Source organism: Anguilla anguilla, chromosome 15 (genome assembly GCF_013347855.1).
Source record: "Anguilla anguilla isolate fAngAng1 chromosome 15, fAngAng1.pri, whole genome shotgun sequence".
NCBI lineage: Eukaryota > Metazoa > Chordata > Actinopteri > Anguilliformes > Anguillidae > Anguilla > Anguilla anguilla.
The window spans coordinates 8936791-8959305 of NC_049215.1; the positions used below are offsets into that span (position 1 = coordinate 8936791).

At 42.2% G+C, this 22515-nt stretch overlaps 2 protein-coding genes across 4 annotated transcripts; one reads left to right on the top strand and one right to left on the bottom strand.

The window, feature by feature from the left end:
- The first annotated feature begins 10788 nt into the window (after positions 1-10788).
- Positions 10789-19062, top strand: LOC118214516 (basic leucine zipper and W2 domain-containing protein 1-A-like). Of its 2 annotated transcripts, XM_035394526.1 has the most exons (12): positions 10789-10933; positions 12523-12596; positions 12704-12880; positions 13056-13150; positions 13474-13539; positions 14117-14252; positions 14463-14572; positions 14703-14873; positions 15324-15470; positions 16136-16274; positions 16404-16526; positions 18259-19062. In XM_035394526.1, exons 2-12 carry the CDS (start codon positions 12533-12535, stop codon positions 18288-18290), a joined length of 1260 nt encoding a protein of 419 aa, XP_035250417.1. In that variant the 5' UTR covers positions 10789-10933; positions 12523-12532; the 3' UTR covers positions 18291-19062. The 2 variants fall into 2 exon arrangements, with proteins under 2 accessions (XP_035250417.1, XP_035250418.1); XM_035394527.1 differs by lacking the exons at positions 10789-10933; positions 12523-12596; positions 13056-13150 and having other exon boundaries at positions 12803-12880; positions 13468-13539.
- A 2177-nt stretch (positions 19063-21239) lies between these two features.
- On the bottom strand, positions 21240-22348 carry LOC118214655 (putative nuclease HARBI1). 2 transcript variants are annotated; one of them, XM_035394787.1, is made up of 3 exons: positions 22180-22348; positions 21911-22041; positions 21240-21503 (listed from the first exon to the last, which is right to left on the bottom strand). In XM_035394787.1, exons 1-3 carry the CDS (start codon positions 22298-22300, stop codon positions 21327-21329), a joined length of 429 nt encoding a protein of 142 aa, XP_035250678.1. In that variant the 5' UTR covers positions 22301-22348; the 3' UTR covers positions 21240-21326. The 2 variants fall into 2 exon arrangements, with proteins under 2 accessions (XP_035250678.1, XP_035250679.1); XM_035394788.1 differs by having other exon boundaries at positions 21330-21460.
- Between the last annotated feature and the right edge of the window lie 167 nt (positions 22349-22515).

Genomic DNA, 22515 nt, shown 5'->3' on the forward strand with positions numbered 1-22515 from the left:
GCTCAGTATCAGTGGTCAGATTGGGCTGGTACTCACTTTTGATTTTTTTAAATTACTGTTATGTCTAATTGCGTACTGCCACTTGTTAGTAGACCTAGGTAGGTCAGCTATAGCTATATAGCATATAATCTTATACAGTGCCCTCCAAAACTGTGGTAATGGTAGAGGAAATCAGTTATTTTTTGTTATATACTGAAGGCATTTGGATGTCAGATCAAAAGTTGTACATGATGAATATGAATAAAGATGAATATAGATCCCAAGACACAAAAAGTAGGGGGTTCCCTGGTGTCCTGGTTAAATTCCCAAAATGGCTCTCTTAACGTACCACCTAATCATCCCTTGATTTAATTGCCTAAAAAATGTTCTCTCCCTTTCCACCTCAGCTAATGTGTGGTGAGTGTTCTGGTGTAAAATGACTGCCGTGCATCACCCAGTAGGGTGCTATGCAAATGAAAGGAATTATTAATATTATTATTATTATTATTGTTATTGTTGGGCATGCATCTCACTTTCGGAAGAGGAAACCCCTCGTAACAAACTGAAATCAACAGACATTTTGATGATGCCAGTGGGGCGTATGCAGTTATTGCATTTAAAGGCTGTGCAGTAAGCATTAGACTTCATTGCTTTGATTGACTTTTAAGTTCATCCATTAACTTATGCACAACTTTTGCACAGCTGGAAATGAGGGGAGCCAAAACAAAAACATCTGCTTCTGTAAAATGGTAAAACATATACAATGTTAATACCATGAAATAAGAGCAGATTGTTTGTACTTTTGTCTCATATTAATCTTTTGTGTATATAGCAAAAATAACAAATTTCACTTTATTGTCACCAATGGAGGGCATTTGTCTCTTGTTGCCTTAGAAATCGAGTAAGGAACAGTAGTCCACATGGGGGCAATATTTCCCATCAAATTGGACAGTATGACTGGGAACAGGTCCAAATCAATGGGCCATTCTACCAGCTCCTGGCATTCACACGGGCATGGTGTGTCTGGTGACACTTATGAAAGAAAAATAAGACACACATGAAAATCAATTATCAAATTTTGCTCCTTTTTAAAAAATTGAAATGTAGTTACATCACGGCTTGAGTTTAAAATAATTGCAAAACAACCATAACATTCTCCTGGTAGCTCTGGGTTCAAGGTGTAGTCCCCTAATCACTATTTTACACATGAAAGTGTAAAGGCGAATGAAACCGAGAACAGATCAGATCACGCCAGTGACCTGCACCGCTCAGCTCACTTCGTATCGCCGTATAAGGAATCACTTCAGGGATGTGTTAAGAGAAGAGTGCCCACATTACTGAACACTTCATTCCTGCACGTGACTCGTGGAGGGCAGGTTTCAGGCACTCACTCGCCTGCTTTTCCCCACATGCATAATTTGTGCTTAATTTCGTTAGTCATTAAAGATAACATGTTACAGTACGAACAGGAACTGTTTTAAAGAAAGTGATATGTAATATACACAACATACACATGAACATAAACACGTATGCACATATACATGCAACACACATGCACACATACACACATGCGCACACACACAGTGAGTCCATTGTTATCGTCAGTTAAGTAGGCTTAGAAGAGAGCAAGGTACTCTTGAGACAGATTGTAAAAAGCAAACTTTAAAGCTGTGTCTTTAGAGCATCTTCAAAAATCTGCAACATATGGACCATGATGCTTTAGCCTGATAGGGATGAATAACATGTCAGCTGTTTGGCATCTGTAAATCTGGGGGCCTGTACTGCCCATATATTTATTAAAATGCCCAAGAACAACCACTTCCATTATCTTTTATACAACGGTATGGCTGAATAGTCGATTCTGATTGGTCCAAATGTTGTGCATTATTTCTCAGTGAAGGGACACCTCAGGCCTTTTAACATTTCTAAAATCCATGCGCTACAAAATCCAGCATCCTAAAGCAGTTAAAACAGCGACATTACTCTTTTGGTTTTGAATTGTTGTTACGTCCCCTCCCCTTTTCAACGTCCAATTTCGCAATTGATGGCAACGTTGAATCACAGTTCTAGTTACTGGCTTCAGTTAGGGATGCCAACCATCCCGCAAAATACGGAATCGTCACTTATTTGGACAGTAGAATAGATATTCTGGATATTTTCTCTTTTTCGGACCATTCTCTGTAAACCCTAGAAATGGTTGTGCGTGAAAATCCCAGTAGATCAGCAGTTTCTGAAATATTCAAACCAGCCCACCTGGCACCAACAACCATGCCATGTTCAAAGTCACTTACATCACCTTTCTTCCCCATTCTGATGCTTGGTTTGAACTTCGGCAGATCGTCTTGGCCATGTCTACATGCCTAAATGCATTGAGTTGCTGCCACGTGATTGACTGATTAGATATTTGCGTTAACGTGCAGTTGAACATGTGTACCTAATAAAGTGGCCGGTGAGTATATATATATATATATACATACATATATATGTATATATATACACTGTATATAGACTCTGCCAGTAACATTTTGTAATGAAGCTTTTGAGTGATCCCCCAGTATTTGTATGGCCACAGATGCAAGTCAGGAGCCCACAGAAGCCAAAGATTAAGAGCCTGTAGTTGGTCTCCAGTTAAGAGAGTAGATCTGCAAAGCTGAACAGACACTCACAGTCCAGTATCTGATAACTGGCATGTAGCAGTTAAAAATACATTAGTTGACGCCTCATGAAATAATGAACAGTATTCCCGTTAATCTCATCAGTTATTGATGCTTCTTCTGTTGTCATTACCAGCCTGTCAGAGGAAACAGCCCTAGAGACAAGCACCTCAGCTGTTTCCAGGCTGCTCCACCTCACACCTGACAGGAATCAGTCATATCACCTTTCTCCCGTTAATACTCCTGTTAATCACTTTACTTAGTCCACTTAATTACTTTTCTTAGCAGTACATCAGAAACATTCTGACAGCTCTTGTTGCCAAGCTTCAAGAACATCTATTCCCATAATGCATTTATTTTCTACAGTAAAAATCTGAGTGTCCAATATGACATGTCAGACTCAGAAGGTCCATTTTAAAACAGCATTTGCTGCTCACACTGAGTGTGAATGGAATCCCACACACACACACACACACACACAGCAGACACACCTGCGGGGAACATGGAACACACAGAGCCAAAATGGCCTCTGGAGAGGGTGTTTGCTTCAGATGCGACGGACCAGATCGAACAGTGAAGGCACTAATAGTCAACTGGGGAGTTTTCTCTGAAACTGATTAACATCACACCAAAGCGCTTTCATTTATCATATCTAATTGAGCTTGACCGACCCCAATGGGGGGAAATCTTATTTGACAGCATATGTAAATGAAGCCCACATTATTCATCGTTTTCTTGAAACAGAGTTAATTTTTCTCACAAGGCTGACACTGTTCATTAACGAATGAAAAGGCCAACTGATCATGTTTAACTTTTCGCAGAGAGTTGGCCTGGATAACCTTTGACCCTCGTATTCACACGGTAAATATTACAGCTCATAGAAATGTGACTACAGGAGACAACAAATTGGACGCTTTGAGGATTCAGACATGCTTTTAATGAAAAGTATTAGGGCTTCTGTGCAGCTGAAAAGACTTCAGATTAACGTCCACTCATGGCGGGGAAAATGACGAGAATATTTATCTGGAGCTCATTTTATTATGCAGTGTGATTTCCGTTTAAAGGCTGCCAGCCCTGTCACACACAATCCACCCACACTGAGTATAAAATAATAATATAAAAGCTGTCATACGCCTGGAAGAGGTGGGTGTTTAATGCACATATGAAAATGCAGGGATGTCCAATTAACATTACAAGCAAAAGGAGCTGGGAGAGGCAGCGACCAATAGCTGAGAGTACCAGCCTGTACATTATGCAGTCTGACGCTTATTGAAGATCTTTCTAATTACCCTCTAACAATTAAGATCTGATCCTCAGGAAGTGTGGCTGTTTATTTAGTGGAAATCCTAATGCAAGAACCCTGACCATGGCAAAGGAACATCCATGAGTACAGCTGAGTAATGCAGCGCTAATTTCTCAGAGCATGGCTGTCCTCTCTGGATCTTTTTCTGTGCACAAAGCACATGAATAGTCCACTAGGAGATGAAGAAGACCCCAGATTCCTAACTTCCTCCATCTATACTATTTTCAACAGACAGTGGATGGAGGATATTGTTTGAAACAAAGATACGACGGTAGAAAGCTATAATTTAAAAGCCCTTAGGTACAGGGTACTTGTGGTTCCATTGAATCGGCCAAGATAGATGCAGTGCAGTGAGTTTGGCCCCAGCTGTGAAACATGCACAGCTTGTTTGACACCCCGCTTTTCTCCCCTACTGACTAACAGCAGAAGGAAATTTTATGTTCTTAACTCACAGGAGCAACGCAGGGCGATGTTCTGTCACCTAGATGTGTGTGCTGCAATACCAGAGGGCCAATAGGGTAGCACGCTTTGAGCTTCGAGTTCAACACTATACAGTAAGTGTTTATGTGCTGTTCTCTCAGTCAGCATCCCAGGGGACTACACAAGGAGATTTTACAGTAAATGAAAGAGCTGGTTAAACAGGTAAGTCTTAAAAGTCCAGTATAGCAGCACATGTGACATGGCTTGGAGATGAGGTGCAGAACAGCTAAAGGCTCTGTTTAAAAAGACTGCAAGGAACAAACACTGAGAAATCTCCCTCAATGCAACGGCCCAGTAGAGCACAGTTGGAATCCTTTATGAAGGCCCAAGGCCTGGATCTCAGACAAGCCCACCAGGGGCATTTTCTATGAGCTGGAGGATGGAGATTTCGACCCTCCACACGGAGAAAATAATGGGTCTCATTTATCAAACGTGAGCCGAACAAAATTGACCGTAAATCATTTGTAAAGGCATTTATGCAAACTGGGGTTTGCATAATTTTCACAGTTTTTGTTTGTCAATTTTTTCGTAGGATCTGAACAGATTTCACGAGTGCTGTAAACCCTTTGTATTGTGTGTTTGTTTCTGATTACGTGTAAATTTACACACAGTTTTATGAAAATATTGGTAAATGAGGCCCAATATGTGCAAATGGAAACTTCCGGACATTTTCTTGCCATTTGTTCATTCCCCATTGTACACAGAAACAAAACTGGATGTTGGCAGAATGATAGAAATCCATATGGAATATCCCATATGGACTATTATCCATATGGAAGAATTTGCCAGATATCTACCAAGTATGTTGAAACTTTCTTTAAAATTGTATATCAGCAGTGTTTGCAATGTTATAGCATATATTTGTATTTGTATATCCAGATGTACATTGGAAAGACCCAGCAGAATGACTGAGTGGCATTTTTATTTTTATCATGCTTCACTAATTTTACTAAAGTGTCGTGTTTCCAGTTGGGTCTCTGCGCGGCATCTATGTTACGTGTTTCCGATAAAATGACTGACCGCGCTTCTACTTCCACTGAGACACATACAGTAAACTAGCCAGTTAGTTTGCAGTTCCATTTCTGTCAGTCATTTTATCTAATCTATTTTATCACACTATCTCCATGACTCCATATTTGTCAGTTTGTTATGTTTATCCATCTCTCCTGGGCGTAAAGATGCACTTCTGCACAAAACAGGAAATGGGTGTTACTGAGAGACTCAAACGAGGAAGCAGCGCGTGCATAAATCCAATAAGACAGGACAAAGGTCTCAGTTTAATTCACACTCTCATATTGACGCATGCTTCTGTGCCACACAATGTGCACCTGCCTTGCCCTCCGATCAGGACAATACCCTGAGGCTGGAATGTGTGGGATTCTGGGTAGAATTGGGAGATCATTTACGTAACAACCGATGACTCATGCAACATACCGTAGCCTGTCAGGGGAGATAGAGTTCTTATTTGAGTACACGCAGCTTAAATTCATACCTTACACATGAGGCAACATGATGAGCTAACACGCTGGAGTCAGACGTTACTCACAGCATGCTGTATCTGGAGCTCATCAATACTTACGCGGTAACCATAGCAGCGTCAGGGGTTCCCATACAAATGGATCCAACCGTTAGAACATATGAATACATATCTTAACGAGGAGAACGGGCCGTTCAGCTCATCTAGGCTCCCCATTTATTTACAAAATAGACAGCAGCCAGCATGGTGTCGAGCCTGGACATGAATACCCTGAAGTTCTCTCCATCTGATCACATGACCTGGCAAGCCGAAGCATTAACAGCTTGCCGTCTAAAACATGAAGATGCTTCCTCGTAATCATTTTAAATAGAAATGAGGAGAATTCTGAATTAAGTTGCATGACAATGCCAGGTGTAGAAATATCTTACATAATGTTGATAAAATGTGCACAGGACCTAGCAACCCTGTTTCTTAAACATACATATCTACACACATGCTTCTCATATATATCCATAGCCTTTCAGAGCTTCATTCCAGAGCTTCATGGAAGAAGAAAAATTGATTTTTAAACCCAAAAAAACCCCCGAAACATTATTGATGTGGCACATCATTGATTTTGCATCTCAACGCTGGTGAGTTAAAAATAAGGGAACAATCAAACAATTCCCCGGCACAGGTGTATTTGAACTTATAATTGGCAAGGAGCCAGTCTTTCAGCATTTTCGATGACAGTGTTCGGCTTCCTGCCGAGGTGTACGAAAACGATACTCATTACACCTAACCGAAAGAACACGTGATCTGCTGTGTGATGTAACTGAAATATTTATGCTTATGTAAGCTGTAACGCTGAGTGCTGTGTAATGTTGGAGCTCTTGTTCAGTGTGGTGGTTTAGCATTAACCCTGAGAATGCCAGTGCTGAATTGGGAAGTGAATAATTTGTTGTGGTACAGCTCAGGGAGGGAGAGCTTCAGTGCTCAGGGTTTTCCCTGAAAGAGAGAGAGAGACTCCTCTGGTTATCCGTGCATCTGCGGCCTGCCTGCTCCAGCTGCACAGGCAGAGCTGTCCAGTGCAGCTCAGTACTGCGCAGCTGCTGAACTGCAGAGTGAAATGGTCTCTGGGGGACGTCCATGTTCATCTGCGCTTTCCAGAACCTTCCAGAAGGAGGAGTGCTGCCGTGAAGCCGTGAAGCTGTGAAGGCATGCGGCTTAAAAAAAGCATGATTGACCGTAACAAACTGGGAGGAAACATACAAATAGAGGTTACAAATTCTTAAAGAATACATACTGTCTTGTATTGATTGATTGTCACCTCACTGCAAGAAGGTCCCGGGTTTGAATGCTGGCCTGGGCCTTTGTGTATGGAGTTTACCTATTTTCCCTGTGTACGTGTGGATTTCCTCTGGGTACTGCGGTTTCCTCTTACAGTCAAAAGACATGCGGGTAGGCTGGAGATTCTGAATTGCTCATTGGTATGAGTGTGTGCCCTGAATGTGAATGGTGTGTGTGCCCTGCGATGGATTGGCGACCTGTCCAGGGTGTATTCCAGCCTCTTGCCTAATGCATGCTGGGATAGGCTCCAGCAACAACCCACGGCCCTGCCCAGAAATAAACGGATTAGTTAATGAATGGATGGATGGAAAGTTTAAAAGGTTCTATGGCTTTTTTATGTCATCAGTACTTTTGACCCTGTTCACCTGCAGCCCAGAAGGTTTGCTACTGTCATGTCCATTAAGGGGGACAAGGCCATGACATTCAGTGCATTGCCTGTTTATATTTAAGAAGTCAAGGCTCCACATATTAACCTTCTTATCTGAAAGAGAGCAAAGCTTCACATGTTCAAATGTTCATATGAGAGAGAGACGGGCTTTGAGTGCTTTACTTACGTAGTGAGATAATTTTATGACAGAATGTTTAGTTGTCTTGGCAACAAGAGAGAGAGGCACAGTACCTGTTGGTACTCCAATTCCACTTCCATTTAGAAATGCAAATTACACTTCTTATTATACCATTAGGCAAAATTACTGCCTTTGTCTGCTTTGTCTGAGTGCATAGTTCAGCAGTAAGACTTTTGTCCACAAGCATAAAATATCATCAGCTTAGCAGCAGGCATCAAAGAGATAAAAAAAAAAGAAAAAAAAACTGTGAAACACAACCAAAGCATCAAAAGCCTCGGATATTTGTCCATATCAATGACTAAATTATGGATGTGGAATATCACTTCTGTTTAAGAATTGCATGTATTTGCCCATCCATTTGATCGATTTTTGAAAGGTGAATGAATATTGAATCCAAATAATAGTTGAACGTTAACAAAACAGCAGCTTTCTATATTCACTGAAAAATATGAAAACAGTGACAGAGATTATCAAATGTGTCAAACGCCATGCAAAAGGGTTAGGGATAGGTTTAGAGAACACACCCACAGAGGACATTGAGACAGGAACCTTTTAAGTGTCTCTTAGATCAGAGGTTAGTGTTTCTGACCTTTACAGCAACAGGGTTTAGTGCACGATGTACAAGCAGAGAAAAGAACTCTGACCTGGGCTAAGTGTGGACTGAGGAACAAGTTTGTTCACATATCCATCAATCAACCATTTCTACAGTTAAACAAGCCATGTATCTGTTTTTAATAGAGAATATGCCCTGTTTTGGATATAGAAATTTACCATACCTGGGTCAAATACGTATTTGTTTTGGATTCAAATACTTTTCTACGCTTTACTGATCTTGTCTGGTGTATTGGAACCAATGAAATACTCTCAAAAAGTGCAAACCCTGCCTATTGGTCATATTGGCAGGCTTACTTACACCAGGCAAGGTCGATAGAGCACAGAAAAGTATTTGAATCCAAAAAAAATAAAAATACATATTTGACCCAGGTCTGAAATCTACTTTGTCAGGTGCCCTGGATAATAGTGTATGCCAAGTGCCAATAATATAATGCAGTGTAAAATCTGTTGCCGTCAGTTATTTTGTCTCTATTATTTATGATAATATCCCCATGACCAGGACAATGAATTAATTCAAAAGACCTGGACAATATTTTTATTCAATAGAATCAATTCATTTTAAAGGATAGTTCACGACATTGTTAAACCATCATTACTTCTATTTTAGTGTTTTTCTCTGGGCCAAACCTTTTTTGTGCAAATAAATTTTTTTATTTATTTCATTGTTCCAACAGCTATGCTTTTGGTTACATGGTCATTCCACAACAAACCAATAAATTGTATGTATCATCCACCTTGTACATGACAACTTCACAGTGCACTGTAAAGGAATGTTTGTCATTTATAACATGAAATGTGCATGAAATGTGCAATTCTCCAAAATTAACTTCCAGTATTTTGCTGTTCGTGTCAACAGTTCGTACATCCTTTTATATTCAAGTTCTGAAAATGATGGGCTCTTTTCAAGAATTTTTTCCCCGATTCAACTTCAACACATTCTTTTGTCCACGTAAGTACAAGTTTTCTTTTGACCCACCCTCCCTTCCTTGGAATTGATTGTTTGGCTGCTCCTAATATTACTTCTCAAATTAAGGAATTTAATTCAAAATATCTTGATTGATATCAACCTTTCGCATTCCTTGGTCACTTATTTCCTTAAATTTGCTCTTTTAAAAGAGCAGCTCCCTAATCTTTCTATTTGATCTCCTTGATTCTCTAACTTCCCAGATTGACTGCTGATTTTGAGCTCATCCTAAGATTTACTCTAATACCACTACCATCATTTATACAGACTCAATTTTTAATCTCCATCAGTTCTTCACTCACCCCTCTTACACTGTCATTATGATCATCCCATATAGTGCTGTGTGCATTAAAATCTCCACACCAAATAACATTTTGTTCTAAATATACAGAAATTTCATCCAACAGTTCCAGTTTTTTACATGGGTTGTAAATATCCTCCCTGGTCCTGACTTCAAGAGTTATAAAGTCAGTTCCACTCCCTTTCCTCAGTATTTTAAACTGTAATCCTGATTTTACAAATATTGCAGAACCTCCCCCACTGCCATTTCCTCCAAAATCTGACACTGGTTTCAGCCATGTTTCTTGAATGTGTTTAATGTCTAGATTCACTCTTACATCTCTAACAACGCCTTTAAATTCTGGACCATTAGCAATCAGACATATTGTGTTTCACTGAAGAATAAGCATTAATACATATAGTGCCATGAAAAAGTATTAGCCCCCTTCCCTTCCTGGTTTCCTATATTATTGTATATTTGTCACACCGAATGGTTTCAGATCTTTAGACAAAATGTAATATTAGACAAAGGGAAACTGAGTAAACACAAAACACTTTTTTCATTATTATTTTATTTATTTAATGAAAAATGTTATCAAACACCCATATCACCCATGGACAAAAGTGAGTAAATATGCATGTCTATGGAGTTTCCAGCTCATTGCCTCGCTCGCTGTTCAAACTCGTCGGGATTCAGCCCCGCACAAAGTAAAAGGGGGGTAATAAACGACTACATAAGCGGACCATTTCCCAGTCAAAACGTCAACAAAAATAAAAATGCAATTTAAAGACAAATAAATAACCTGTCATGCATTTTCAAACTCCGCGCTCAATGTTAAAAATGAAAACAAATTAAGACTAACTCGAAAATACAATACACGCCCCCTCCCCTTACAAGAGAATAGTGGGATCGACTTACTGAAGGCAAAGTTGGGATCATAGCAACTAATCTAACTGGAGGGGAGCAAGGTATAACTTAAAAAACATATTCACGCAAAAATGGGTGAATTATGTGCAACAGGCTTTAGTAACGTAATATATGAAGGTAATTTACGCATTAAAGATTGGTTTAGGTGAATCAAACTGGTAATAAATTACATTAGTTACTTTCTAAGCCTGAACATACCCTGAGAAAATTAATGGATTCACGTTTCAGGCTGGCGCCGTCGCACTCGGTTGTATTTTATTGTAGGATTTTTTTTTTTTTTTTTAGTTGGGGCTGAGGTTTTGGATATAGTCGCAGTCGTTTTTTGGTTCGAAAACTGTTTTAGATCTGCATTATTTTCGGTAAGTTCTTGATTGCTTCTGCTAGCTGGATTTGCGAACTAGACTAATGTAGGGTGTCCACTGCTGAGTTTTCGACATGTCGCCGTGTAACTTTAGCTAGATATTTTGAGATTCCGTTTAGCCTGTTAACTAGGTTAACCAGTAGCTATCGCGAAAATTATAGGCTAGTAGCATTGTGGCAAAGGACTGAAACTGTGTAGTAGCTAAACTGCCTTCTTGGCCTAAATAAATATGGTTTGCCATCACTTGCTAAAATGTAATATTAGACTAGTTAAGTTCGCTAACAGTTCGATACCGTAGCTAGGCTAACTAACGTTATGTTAGATGTCGTGACTAGTTGATTAACTAACGTTAGCTTGCCAAACTCAGTTATGTTTTTTCCAGTTTCTATGCGAAGTGTGTAGCGTTAGTTTGCTGTGTAGGGAACTTTGAATTTGTTATCTGTGTATGCAAACTTATTTTTAAATCGGCTTACATCAGCTATCGTAACAAGTTAGTGAACGGCTAGACTATCACTGTCTTGGTTATATTGCATCTAACCCTGTGCCATTCGACCTGTTTTAATTAGGTTGCTGTCCTAGCTAACGTGGACTAGCGTTAGATGTTCTGGCCTAGCAAAGTTGACTAGCCCTAGCCTGATGTGTGCTGTAGACTATCTGCGTATGTTGGCTATTCAACTGCGTAAGCTAGCTAACGTTAGTTTCCACTCTGGCTTTGCGGTTCCTGATGTTTGAAATGGGTATCCTAACGCAGTCATCGTTTGGCTTGACTTGGGAATGACGTTGTTACCAGTAGCTTGATTGTGAAATCTTTGAGGATCGTCGTGGATTCCTGTTTGCTGGTCTAACTACATGATCTACGACGTTGACAGGTCTCGCATGTGTGGGCATGTGTTTCTGTCTCTCTCAAGCTAACGCTGGGCTATAAAATGAGACCTGTTGAAGTCTCGATTCGACGGGAGACTTTTTGTATCTAGAGATCGAGGCATCTGGCTCAGTCTTGTTGGCTGATCGTAAGTTACGTTACCAAAGTACATGTCATTTTTTGGAGACCATTTTGGTACGATGTGTATGAAACAATGCCAAGAGCCGACCTTCGACACTGCGCAGTCAGGACGTGCTATGTGCTAACATTAAACTGGAAGATTAACGTAATTTAGCGCTAACAGGATTTGCCATGTGTAACGTTATAGCAAAATAAAGCCATCTAGCATCTGTAAATGTTTTATGCTGCATATTAACGTCTTCAAATGGTAGTTGCAAGTTTACATTTCGCGATCGTGCGCTTTCTTTTTAAACATGGCAACGTATTGTGCGACGTAGTTGTAGGAAGAGGGGTGTTCCTGGGAAACCGAGTGCAAATTTCTGTCCGCGAACGGCTGCCTATCTGCCATTTCCTCAAAATTTATTTGAAAGTGTCACTTGTCAATAAAACGTGACGAAGTTTTACGTGCCCTCTTATGTCAAAACAATTTAGTGTCTGCATGGGAGGGAAATATGTAGTCAGTGTTAAATACAATATACTGTTAGTAGTGTTTACTATTTTGCAAGGCAGCATTAATCAGTTGGCATGTTTTTTTTCTTCCTTAGGGTGTCTTTTATGAATAATCAAAAGCAGCAAAAGCCAACGCTAACCGGCCAGCGTTTTAAAACTAGGAAAAGAGGTATACAATTCCCTCAATTTCACATTTTCGTGTTCACGTGTTGAATTTTGACGAATGTCTACTGTGCTGTTATTTTTTCTTTAATACCTGGAAATCATGTTTTTCAGATGAAAAGGAGAGATTTGACCCTACTCAGTTTCAGGAAAGCATCGTTCTAGGTCTGACTCAAACTGGCACTGATCTGGACGCAGTTGCGAAGTTCCTTGATGCCTCTGGCGCCAAGCTTGACTACCGTCGCTATGCAGAGACGCTCTTTGACATCCTGGTGGCCGGCGGAATGCTGGGTAAGGAACACAAGCCCTAAATTCAGTACTGTGCAGCCAACCCCTGAAACACTGCAGAAAACATAGGCGCGGTGTTTGTGAGATGTCCTGTATAGAACATATACTCTGTCCTATATTTTGTAGGCGTCTTTAGAAGAAAAACTAATTAATACATACTTATTTTTTGCTCTTTCAGCCCCCGGTGGAACTCTGTCTGATGACTTGACCCGCACAGAGTTCTGTGTCTTTACAGCACAAGAAGACCTGGAGACCATGCAAGCGTATGCTCAGGTGAGCTGTTACAGTCACTGCTCCTTTCTTTCAGACCATTATCCTCAAACACAGCTTTGAATTATTAATATGGTCTATACTGTCAGATCAGATATTCATAAAGCATAAACGTGACAGTTTGAGGTTTTGAAGACTCACTTTGGTGAAAGTAGTAATTTTGATTTCTATGATTCGGTTTTTTATTTCCACTTGAAAAAATCATTCAGGATTCTACGTATCAGGCATGATGCAGTTTAAATTACATTTCTAAGTCACATCTCAAAAACCTAATTCAGAGTTCAAGTAAATTTTTCTTCTAATTCTCGTTTTGTCCCACACCTCAGGTTTTTAACAAGTTAATCAGGCGTTACAAGTACCTGGAGAAAGGGCTGGAGGATGAGATCAAGAAGGTGAGGCCTGTCTCAGGTTATCTGCGCTCACTGCCAAGACGTTTACTGAAGTTGCACTTAAAGAGATTGTGTAAATTGGGCCACCGCTTTCTAATAGAATGAGTCTGATTTGATTCATAAAAAAAATACTCTGACTCATGTTTATCAGTGGTAACCAACCCTGTTCCTGGAGATCTACCATCCTGTAGGTTTTCATTCCAGCCCTAACAAAGCACACCTCACTCAGCAGCCTGAGATCTCATTGAGCTGCTAATTAGTAGTCAGGTGTGCCAAATTAGGGTTGAAATGAAGGCCTACTGGATGGCAGATCTCCAGGAACAGGGTTGGTTCCCACTGATGTATATTTGTTGTTGCCTTCATAATTCAGTGTGGTGTACACTATTATTTAAGTGGGTGGCTCTCAAATTTTGTCCCCGGGCACCCCTGTGTGTGTTGGATTTCCTTCCTACTGTATTGTGTCCAGTTTCCTCCATAATTCTACTGTGTATATGGTCATTGCCTAGGGGCTACCAATTCTATGTGTATTTTAAAATATGTCAGATAAAATCAATCACTCAATCGATTGGCCTCCTGGCAGCTGCTGCTGTTCCTGAAGGGATTCTCCGAGTCGGAGCGGAACAAGCTGGCCATGCTGACGGGGATCCTGCTGGCCAACGGGAACATATCCGCCTCCATCCTCAGCAGCCTCTTCAACGAGAACCTCGTCAAAGAAGGTGAGTCGCCCCTCTACTGAACCGCTTTCCGTTCCACCTGCCTGGTGTTGTACCGCCCGTGATTAATGTACACTGTGAACGTGTGCTGCTCTGTTTCCTTACGCTCTTCTCTTTGGTATTCAAACCCTGCTGTGTGCAAGAGAGCTGAACAGTCTTTCTCTCTTCCCCCCCCCCCCCCCCCCCCCCCCTCTCCCCTCTCTCACTCTCCAGGTGTCTCTGCGGCTTTTGCTGTGAAGCTGTTCAAATCCTGGATACACGAGAAAGACATCAACTCTGTGGCCGGCAGTCTCCGAAAAGTGGGCATGGACAACAGGCTGATGGTAACGGGTCCTCAGTGTCGGTCTTGCTGTGTCTTTGGAGGGGAGGGGGGTAGGGGGGCATTTCTACCATTTGACTGGCGTGGCTTGAGTGCTTGCCTGACAGCGGTCTGACGTTGCGTTTGCCGCACAGGAGCTGTTTCCGGCGAACAAGCGGAGCTGCGAGCACTTCTCCCGCTACTTCACCGACGCGGGGCTCAAGGAGCTCTCGGACTTCGCCCGCAACCAGCAGTCCATCGGCGCCCGCAAGGAGCTGCAGAAGGAGCTCCAGGAGCAGATGTCCCGCGGGGACCCTTTCAAAGACGTGAGCGTGCGGGGCGACTCCGCCACCTTCCCTCCGCTCTAAAACCCCACCCTCCCCTCTGCTCTACACCCCTACCCTCTCCTCTGCTCCGCCCCTCAGCCTTAGTACCATCTCCACCCGTCCTGTCTTTCAGTGTACCACATCCCAGTGTGACCCCTGGGATGTGGTACACTGTGGTTCAGTGGGGGGAGTAAAGCTTCTCTTAAATCAGGGCCATTTGCAAGGTCAGGAGGACCACACTAAGGTTATTCCGTCAGCAGCCAGACGCTGTATAAGCTACTTTCAATCACATTGGTGCAACTTGATTGGCACCAGAAGGTAGCTTAGATTTTTTTCAGGTAGTTGGATTAAAGGGTTCTGGGAAAACACGGTTAAATGTAATGAACACGCGGGCAGCATCCCGCAACCATCCTGCGACCGCTTTGCTGAACGGCCACACTCTCTCCCCAGATCATCGTCTACGTCAAGGAGGAGATGAAGAAGACCGGCATCTCCGAGCAGACCATGATCGGCATCGTCTGGTCCAGCGTCATGAGCTCCGTGGAGTGGAATAAGAAGGAGGAGCTGGTCACGGAACAAGCCATCAAGCTCTTGAAGGTGAGCCCGGCGCTCTCAGCGGGACGGTGCTGCTTCGACCTCCGCTAGCAGAGCGCTGAAGGACCACCGGGGGCAGCACGGTCCCCTCCCAGGATTGCTGACCTGCAGAGCAGTGTTTCTCAACCCTGGTCCTGGGGACCCACTGCCCTGCATGTTTTAGATGTTTCCCTGCTCCAACAGATCTGATTCAAATGAGTGGGTCGTCATCAAGCTCTGCAGAAGCCTGATAACGACCCATTCATTTGAATCAGGTGTATTGGAGCAGGGAGACATCTAAAACATGCAGGGCGGTGGATCCCCAGGACCAGGGTTGAGAAACACTGCTTCAGAGGATCTGTGCGCCCCTGTGTTATAACAGCACCTCAATGGGCACGGCCCTCTGTGGGTTTCCTTTTAGACTTCAAGCTTTATTGTCCACACTAGGTGGAAGTTTTTCAGCTTCACATTGCAATTTGCATACATTAAAAACAACATTCATTTTACTGGATTTATGTACTTTTATTTAAGATGCTACACAGGATGTGACTGCATTAGATATAACTCGACGCTGCATGTGGTTGCGTTATCCTTTGGGTAACGTTGGCCATTTCCATGGCAAGTCTCTGGTGGAGTTTGACGTGGCCCCTCCTGGTGCTCTCTCTCCTCTTCTCTCCCCCCTCCCCCAGCAATACAGCCCCCTCCTGAAAGCCTTCACCTCCCAGGGGCTGTCCGAGATCACCCTGCTGCTCAAGATCCAGGAGTACTGCTACGACAACATTCACTTCATGAACTCCTTTCAGAAGATCGTGGTGCTGCTCTACAAAGGTGCGTAACCCCCCCCCCCCCCCCCCGCGTGCGTCCCCAGCGTTACTCGGCGTCCTTCCCGCTGTTCTGCACGTGCGCGTCTGCCAGGCCCGCCATCCTGAAATACGTGCTTTGTTTTATCTGCTGCAGCGGACGTTTTGAGCGAAGAGGCCATCTTGAAGTGGTACACGGACGCTCATGTGGCGAAGGGAAAGAGCGTTTTCCTCGAGCAGATGAAGAAGTTTGTGGAGTGGCTGAAGAACGCTGAGGAAGGTGTGTACAGGGTTTGATTGGTCTCAGCGGACTGGCGGAAGTCACATGATTAGTGTAGTAGTGTAATAATTCCAGAAGAGTACGTTTCATTGATTACTCTTCTTCTGTGCATGTTTAGATGATTCTGGAAGCTCTTACCTTGCAGCACGTATTGCTGCAGGATGCTTAAGTATTAGGGTTTTTGGCATGTATTATTTAGTGAAAGTTTACCTGCAAATTCAGGGCTGTACACCAAGTATTTGCCACAAGTACGGGTGCTACTAAGGTCAAAACTTTGTAGCACAAACCTTAAAGGTAAAGAAAAAAAAACAAACAAAAAAAACTTTAAATGTGGTAAATTACATGGCATGCTCTATTATAAAACAAAAATTATAAAAATAATCTGTATTGAATCATTTGTATTAATATGGGTTCCACCAAAAAATGTCTACTACTGACCAGCCGTTACCCCGTTTTTTAAGATATGGTCCATGGATCAGTACAGACTAATTTTTTCTGGCTTTGTACAGAGAAATTCCCCCCTCCCCCCCCCGCCCCCCAAAAAAAACAAAAACAAAAAAAAGAACTATCTTAGAATTACACTTATTGCACTTGAGGGTTGTGCTGCCAGATACCTCCAGGAGGTAACTTTTTATTTTGGAAAGCTAACAGGAAAGGTCACATATTTTTATGGTAGAAATCCTAGAAAGAACTGCTGTGAGAGAAATCCAGCACCACGCACTGTTATTTTGTCACATTCTGCCTTCTGAAACCAGGGATTCGGCCCGAGTTTCTGTTTTCTCAAAGCAAGTGGTTTACAGCATGAACGATCAAAGAGAGGGTTCATGTCGTGAACCTATCAGCAGTGAGACTGACCTTGCATGTTCACATAACAGCACGCATGCATGGCTAGATGCCTTCAGAAAGAAAGAGTGACTGCAGTCACCTGTGGGAAAGGTCCTGCTGTGAAATGTCCAGCAGAGTACCGAATTTGGGCTTGGTGCATCTGGTAACCATTAGTCTGGGATAGAGGGTAGCCTTGTTCAAGAATTTACATGTGTAAAAAAATACTTCACTTGCGTCAGCTATCGCAAACCATCAGGTAGATGGCTCACTTTAGACTAGCTAGTGGACTTAGCAAAACCACCACTGCATTAGCTAGCTACCAAACTGTAATCGTGTTTGCTGAGGAGTAGCTAGAAATGTTGTTCGCTCACGACGAGAAGCAGGGGGGTGAGGGTGTCTCTCTCTGTGTGTGGGGCCAATGGGTGTTACAGTTTAAAAAATGTTTTAACGACACTGCGACCATTGTGAGTTGCCTACTGCAGCTTTAAGAGAATAGCAAATAAAACAAATTTCACTACTGATCCCATGCTTTTGGAGGGCACTGTACTTTTGCCCATATTGCAGGCATTTGTCTGTCTGAGAGAAGTCATGTTGGACTCCCGAGTCCTGTAGAATTAACAGTAATAATGATAAAACTCTATTGAGCCAAACAACTTGTCACAGAGGTGTGGTACAAGTATTTTTTATGTTTGCATAGTACGTTATTTTCAGTCGCAAATGTGACAATATCGTCGCACTGTACAGCCCTGACACTGTCAGCCAGTTGACCTCTAGCTGGTCACACCGGCATCTCTAAAGTGACTGAAGTCCTGTCTGCAGCGTTTTCGCACTGAAGAGTAACTCATCGTTTGCTGTATAAATGAAGAGTACGTTCACGCGGCTGATTTCCTGTTTGATCTTTTTGCAGAATCCGAGTCGGAGCAGGAGGATGAAGACTAAGGCCTGCATTTTAAACGCAGTAGCAGTCGTAGGAGCCGTAGAAAGTTTTGTTACAAAGTGCTCGTCTTCAATTTTTTTTTCTTTCTTTCTTTTTCTATTCTACCTCCTGTATTCTCAACCATAACCCATAATGTTTAGATGTGATTTAAAGGGCTTTAACAACATTAATTTTAACTCCTTTTTCTAAACGAATCATGTTTACACTTAAAGAGCACCAATCCTCAAACTAGCGTCCCCAACGCGACTTTGCAAATGGCACTAATTGATGAGGTGCCATATTTGGACATCTCTAAATTGACCTTTGGCCCTTTTTTCCCCCAAATTATCATTTTTTATTCTTTCCCAGTGGTCCTTTTTGTCAGTCCCCCTTATTTTGGAATGAAAAGCATTTGGTTTAATTAGGCACCTTCAGTCACTGCATTTTAAAACAAGTTGAATTAGACTTGAGTACGCCTTCTCTCAGCTAAGTATAAGGACCCTGGCCTGTTTTCTTTTCCTTTTCTCAACTACTATTTCCTGTTTTGCCAAAGCAGTAAGCCCTGTATTTTGAATGTTGGTTCTATCCAGCTATAGTTTATTCTTTTCACTTTCGATAAAAAAAATGTAAAAATAATGTAATGTAAATGCGTGGTGCTGGTGACGTGCCACTTAAGAACTGAAATTGCCCTGGACCTCGTATGTAAGATGCAGTGCCAGCTCATTAATATTGGTTACTCTTTTCTTTACCCTGATATCAATTGAATTTTTTAAAAAATAAAGAGAATTGAAGGTATGGATTTGTATTTTTTCTTTTGCCCCAAAGTCTCAGGATATCAGTGTGCGCACATTAAGTTTGTGTGTGTGTGTGCATGTTCAGTTTGTGGGGTGTGTGCGCGTGCGTGTGTGAGGTGTGTGCACATGTTGGGTTTTGGGGTGTGTGGGTGTAGATTGTGGTGGAGGGGTTTGTGGTGTGCAGTAGTGTGTGCATGCGTGTATGTGGGTTCAGTTTGTTGGGGGTGGGGGGGGGTTTGCGTGAATTCAGTTTGTGATTTTATTCGTTTGTGAAATGCCGCAGATGAAAATAGCTGGTTCATGCCCATAGTACTCAGAATTGGCTATTGAAACATTCAACTGATATACAGTATGTGAGACATTTGTAAAAGTGAGAATGCCCAGCCAATGCCCCAGCAGTGTGGAATCTCTCAGGATGGAACACGGATTGCAGAGGTCTAGTGTCACCTGCCTCATTGTGCAGTAATGATCACTTTACATGCATCCGACAGCGCAGCGACTGCACAGGGAAAAGACGCAGTGGCAGGCTGCATGCGTGCTGTTCAGTGCTCCCAGTTTGATAGAGAATGCCACAGGAATCTCATGGGGCTGCTAAGATTGTGACCTACATCGTTTAACTGTCAAATGTAGCAATGCCCATGTGCTGACAAATTTGCACGCTAACTGGCTCCACAAGCAAGTCCCCGGCATTAGAATATTGTTGCAAAACAAATCCTATGATTGAAAACGAGAGTGTGCAGTTTTTCGGCAAAGTGGCATTGGAAAAGTACATCTGGGGCCTCATTTATAAAAATGTTCTTTGATTTATACTTGAACTTAGCCTTAAGATAATTTCGGGCAGTGTGCTTACATTCGATTCATAAAAGATACTGAGCATAAAAAACCTTGCTTACGCAGGTTCTAAGAAGCCCATTTGTAACTTAAACATCTGTGATCTATAAATCTCAAATTAACTTAAAATTGACAGCACCTGAACGTGCCTTACAATGAGCAATTTCCCCTTATATAATGCTAGCACAAATGAGGGTTTAGTCAGGAATAACCATGGACCAAAAGAGAAAAGCAAACTTTTTGTAAGACGAGATCACGGCGACGGTAGAGGAGATATATTATTCAGTGAACTAAATAGCGGGTTGACAAACAAAGCCAAACAGGTAGCTTGGGAGTGTGTTGCCACTGCAGTGAACGAGGTGGGGCAGCAAGACAGGACTGTGGCTGATCTGAAAAAGAAATGGTCTTACCTTAAACTGCAAGTGAAAAACCAACTAGACCAGGTCAAAACCTAGTATAAATGCGGTTAGCTGGCTAACTTGCCATTTATTTCTCACAAAAGAAAAGCTGTCTATGGGGGTAGTACCAAACGACTTGCGTTGAGCTTCTTTCATGCGTTTCTCAATTCAATTTAAACTACTAGTTTATTCCTCTTCATTTAGATATCTTCCTGTCATAGTCAGTTTAAATGGTAGCTAAAACTAAACCAGGTTAAAACCTGGAACTGGCCGACTTCACAGACATGCACGGTGTAACTCTATCACCCACTCACTCAGTCAGTCAGTCAGTCAGTCAGTCAGTCAGTCAGTCACAGACATTCATGTTTGTAGGGCTGGCCCTGCTGTTGCGGTCCAGCCAAAAATAGCCATACATAACCGCAGCATTAAAGCAAAGGGAGGGGGGCCTGGCATGCCGGAGCTCTCCCAAATGGACCAGCGCATCGCATCAATCATTGGGGAACGCGCATGCACTGGCACATGCTCCGACGGGGACAGTGAATGTTTCAAAAACAGTGAGTTTCTTCTATTTTGCTTTTTTGCTTTATTTTTATTTTTCATATTTTTTTAATCGCAGCTTTTACATCCTTTAGCAGTAACATCGAAAACAGTGAAGTCGGCGCGCGAAACCCCCACGACTGCGTCACTGGATCAGGGTAAGTAATTAAGAGAATGTGAAACTTTTTGTTGTCAATATACAAGACATGCACTGATTTATTTTACTCTTTTATTCACATAGAAACGGGGGAAAGCTGCATTGCAGCCCGTGCGCCCTCAACCCAGGGATAAAGTGTGTGAGGCTCCCAAATCAGCAGGTGCCAGGAGTGAGGGGGAAGGTTTGGCCACAGGTGCCGAGGGTGGTGACCGAGGCAGATTGTGACTGAACTCACAAGAATTTGCAAGGGTTTGATTCATTTACATAATGCAACTGTTGAACGTTTTCCACAACGTGACTAAAAAAAACCTATGCTTTGTATATTGTCTGGCATTCTGTTTCTTACCAGCAATCTCTGAGCTGCCGCCTCCTTCTCACTGCATCAGCCGGGGCAGGTGCTCCATTGGGTGGTGGGTTTGGAAGCTCTTGGGGGTCCATTCTAATCTCCACATCCATTTCAATACCATGCCTCAGAGCTATGTTGTGGAGCACACCACATGCCAGTATTATGCGTGTCACCTTTGATTGTGGAGGGAAACCATTAATTCTTAAAACAGGCCAACAGCTAATATTTAGGTTTGAAATTGCATACCCCAATGTTCTTGTCAAATAAACTTGCACTACTAATGGGCACTACAGTTACTGAGATGTCCCCTTGAAATCTGTTCGCATTTTGTTGCAATGCTAGTGGAAACGATAGGAATCAGCTGATTCCATTTGTTTACACTAGCATTGCTACCAAATGTACAAGCTTCAAGGGGAAATCTCAGTAACCGTAGTTCCAAATTAAACTGTTGTCAGCTATTTGGCCAGAACCTTTGGGTGTGCAATTTCAAACCTAAATATAAAATGTTCGTATATGTTGCTTTAAGTTGACCTATTTTAAAAATAAATTTAAGCTATGTATTTTTGTAAAATAAAGTTACCTTCTCTGGCTTGTAGAGGAGTTTTACACCTGATGCATCAAGGCAACACCACCTGCCCTTCAGCAGTCCGATGGTGCGCTCCACAACCGACCTTGTTCTGCCGTGCGCCAAATTGTAGCGCATTTCCTCTGCTGTTCGGGGATCGGCAAAGGGAGTGAGAAGCCACGTTTTCAGTGGATAGCCCAGTCACATAATAGAGTAAAACCGTTGTGATATATTATTTTGCACAGTTAATAGCCTATTATACACTGGGAAAAAAAAGAACTCACCGAGAAGGCACCCGTCTCCACTCTCACCAGCCTCTAGACGCAGGCCAACTCTGCTGTGGCGCAGAATGAATGAGTCCTGCGTAGACCCTGGCCACTTGGAGCATGCATTGAGTAGTTGCATACGGGCATTGCAGATGATCTGATCATTCAATGAATGGAAATTCAGTCTCTGAAAACTCTCTTCCTTCTAAAAGCACAGTTTTCAATTTCTTACAATAACGCAAAAACAGCCATGGTTACTTTTTTATAATTTGACACATTATTTATAGAAGATCGCATCCTGTTTTTCATTCAAAACACCTTGTGTCTGGCAATTAATTCCTCACACCTTTAATT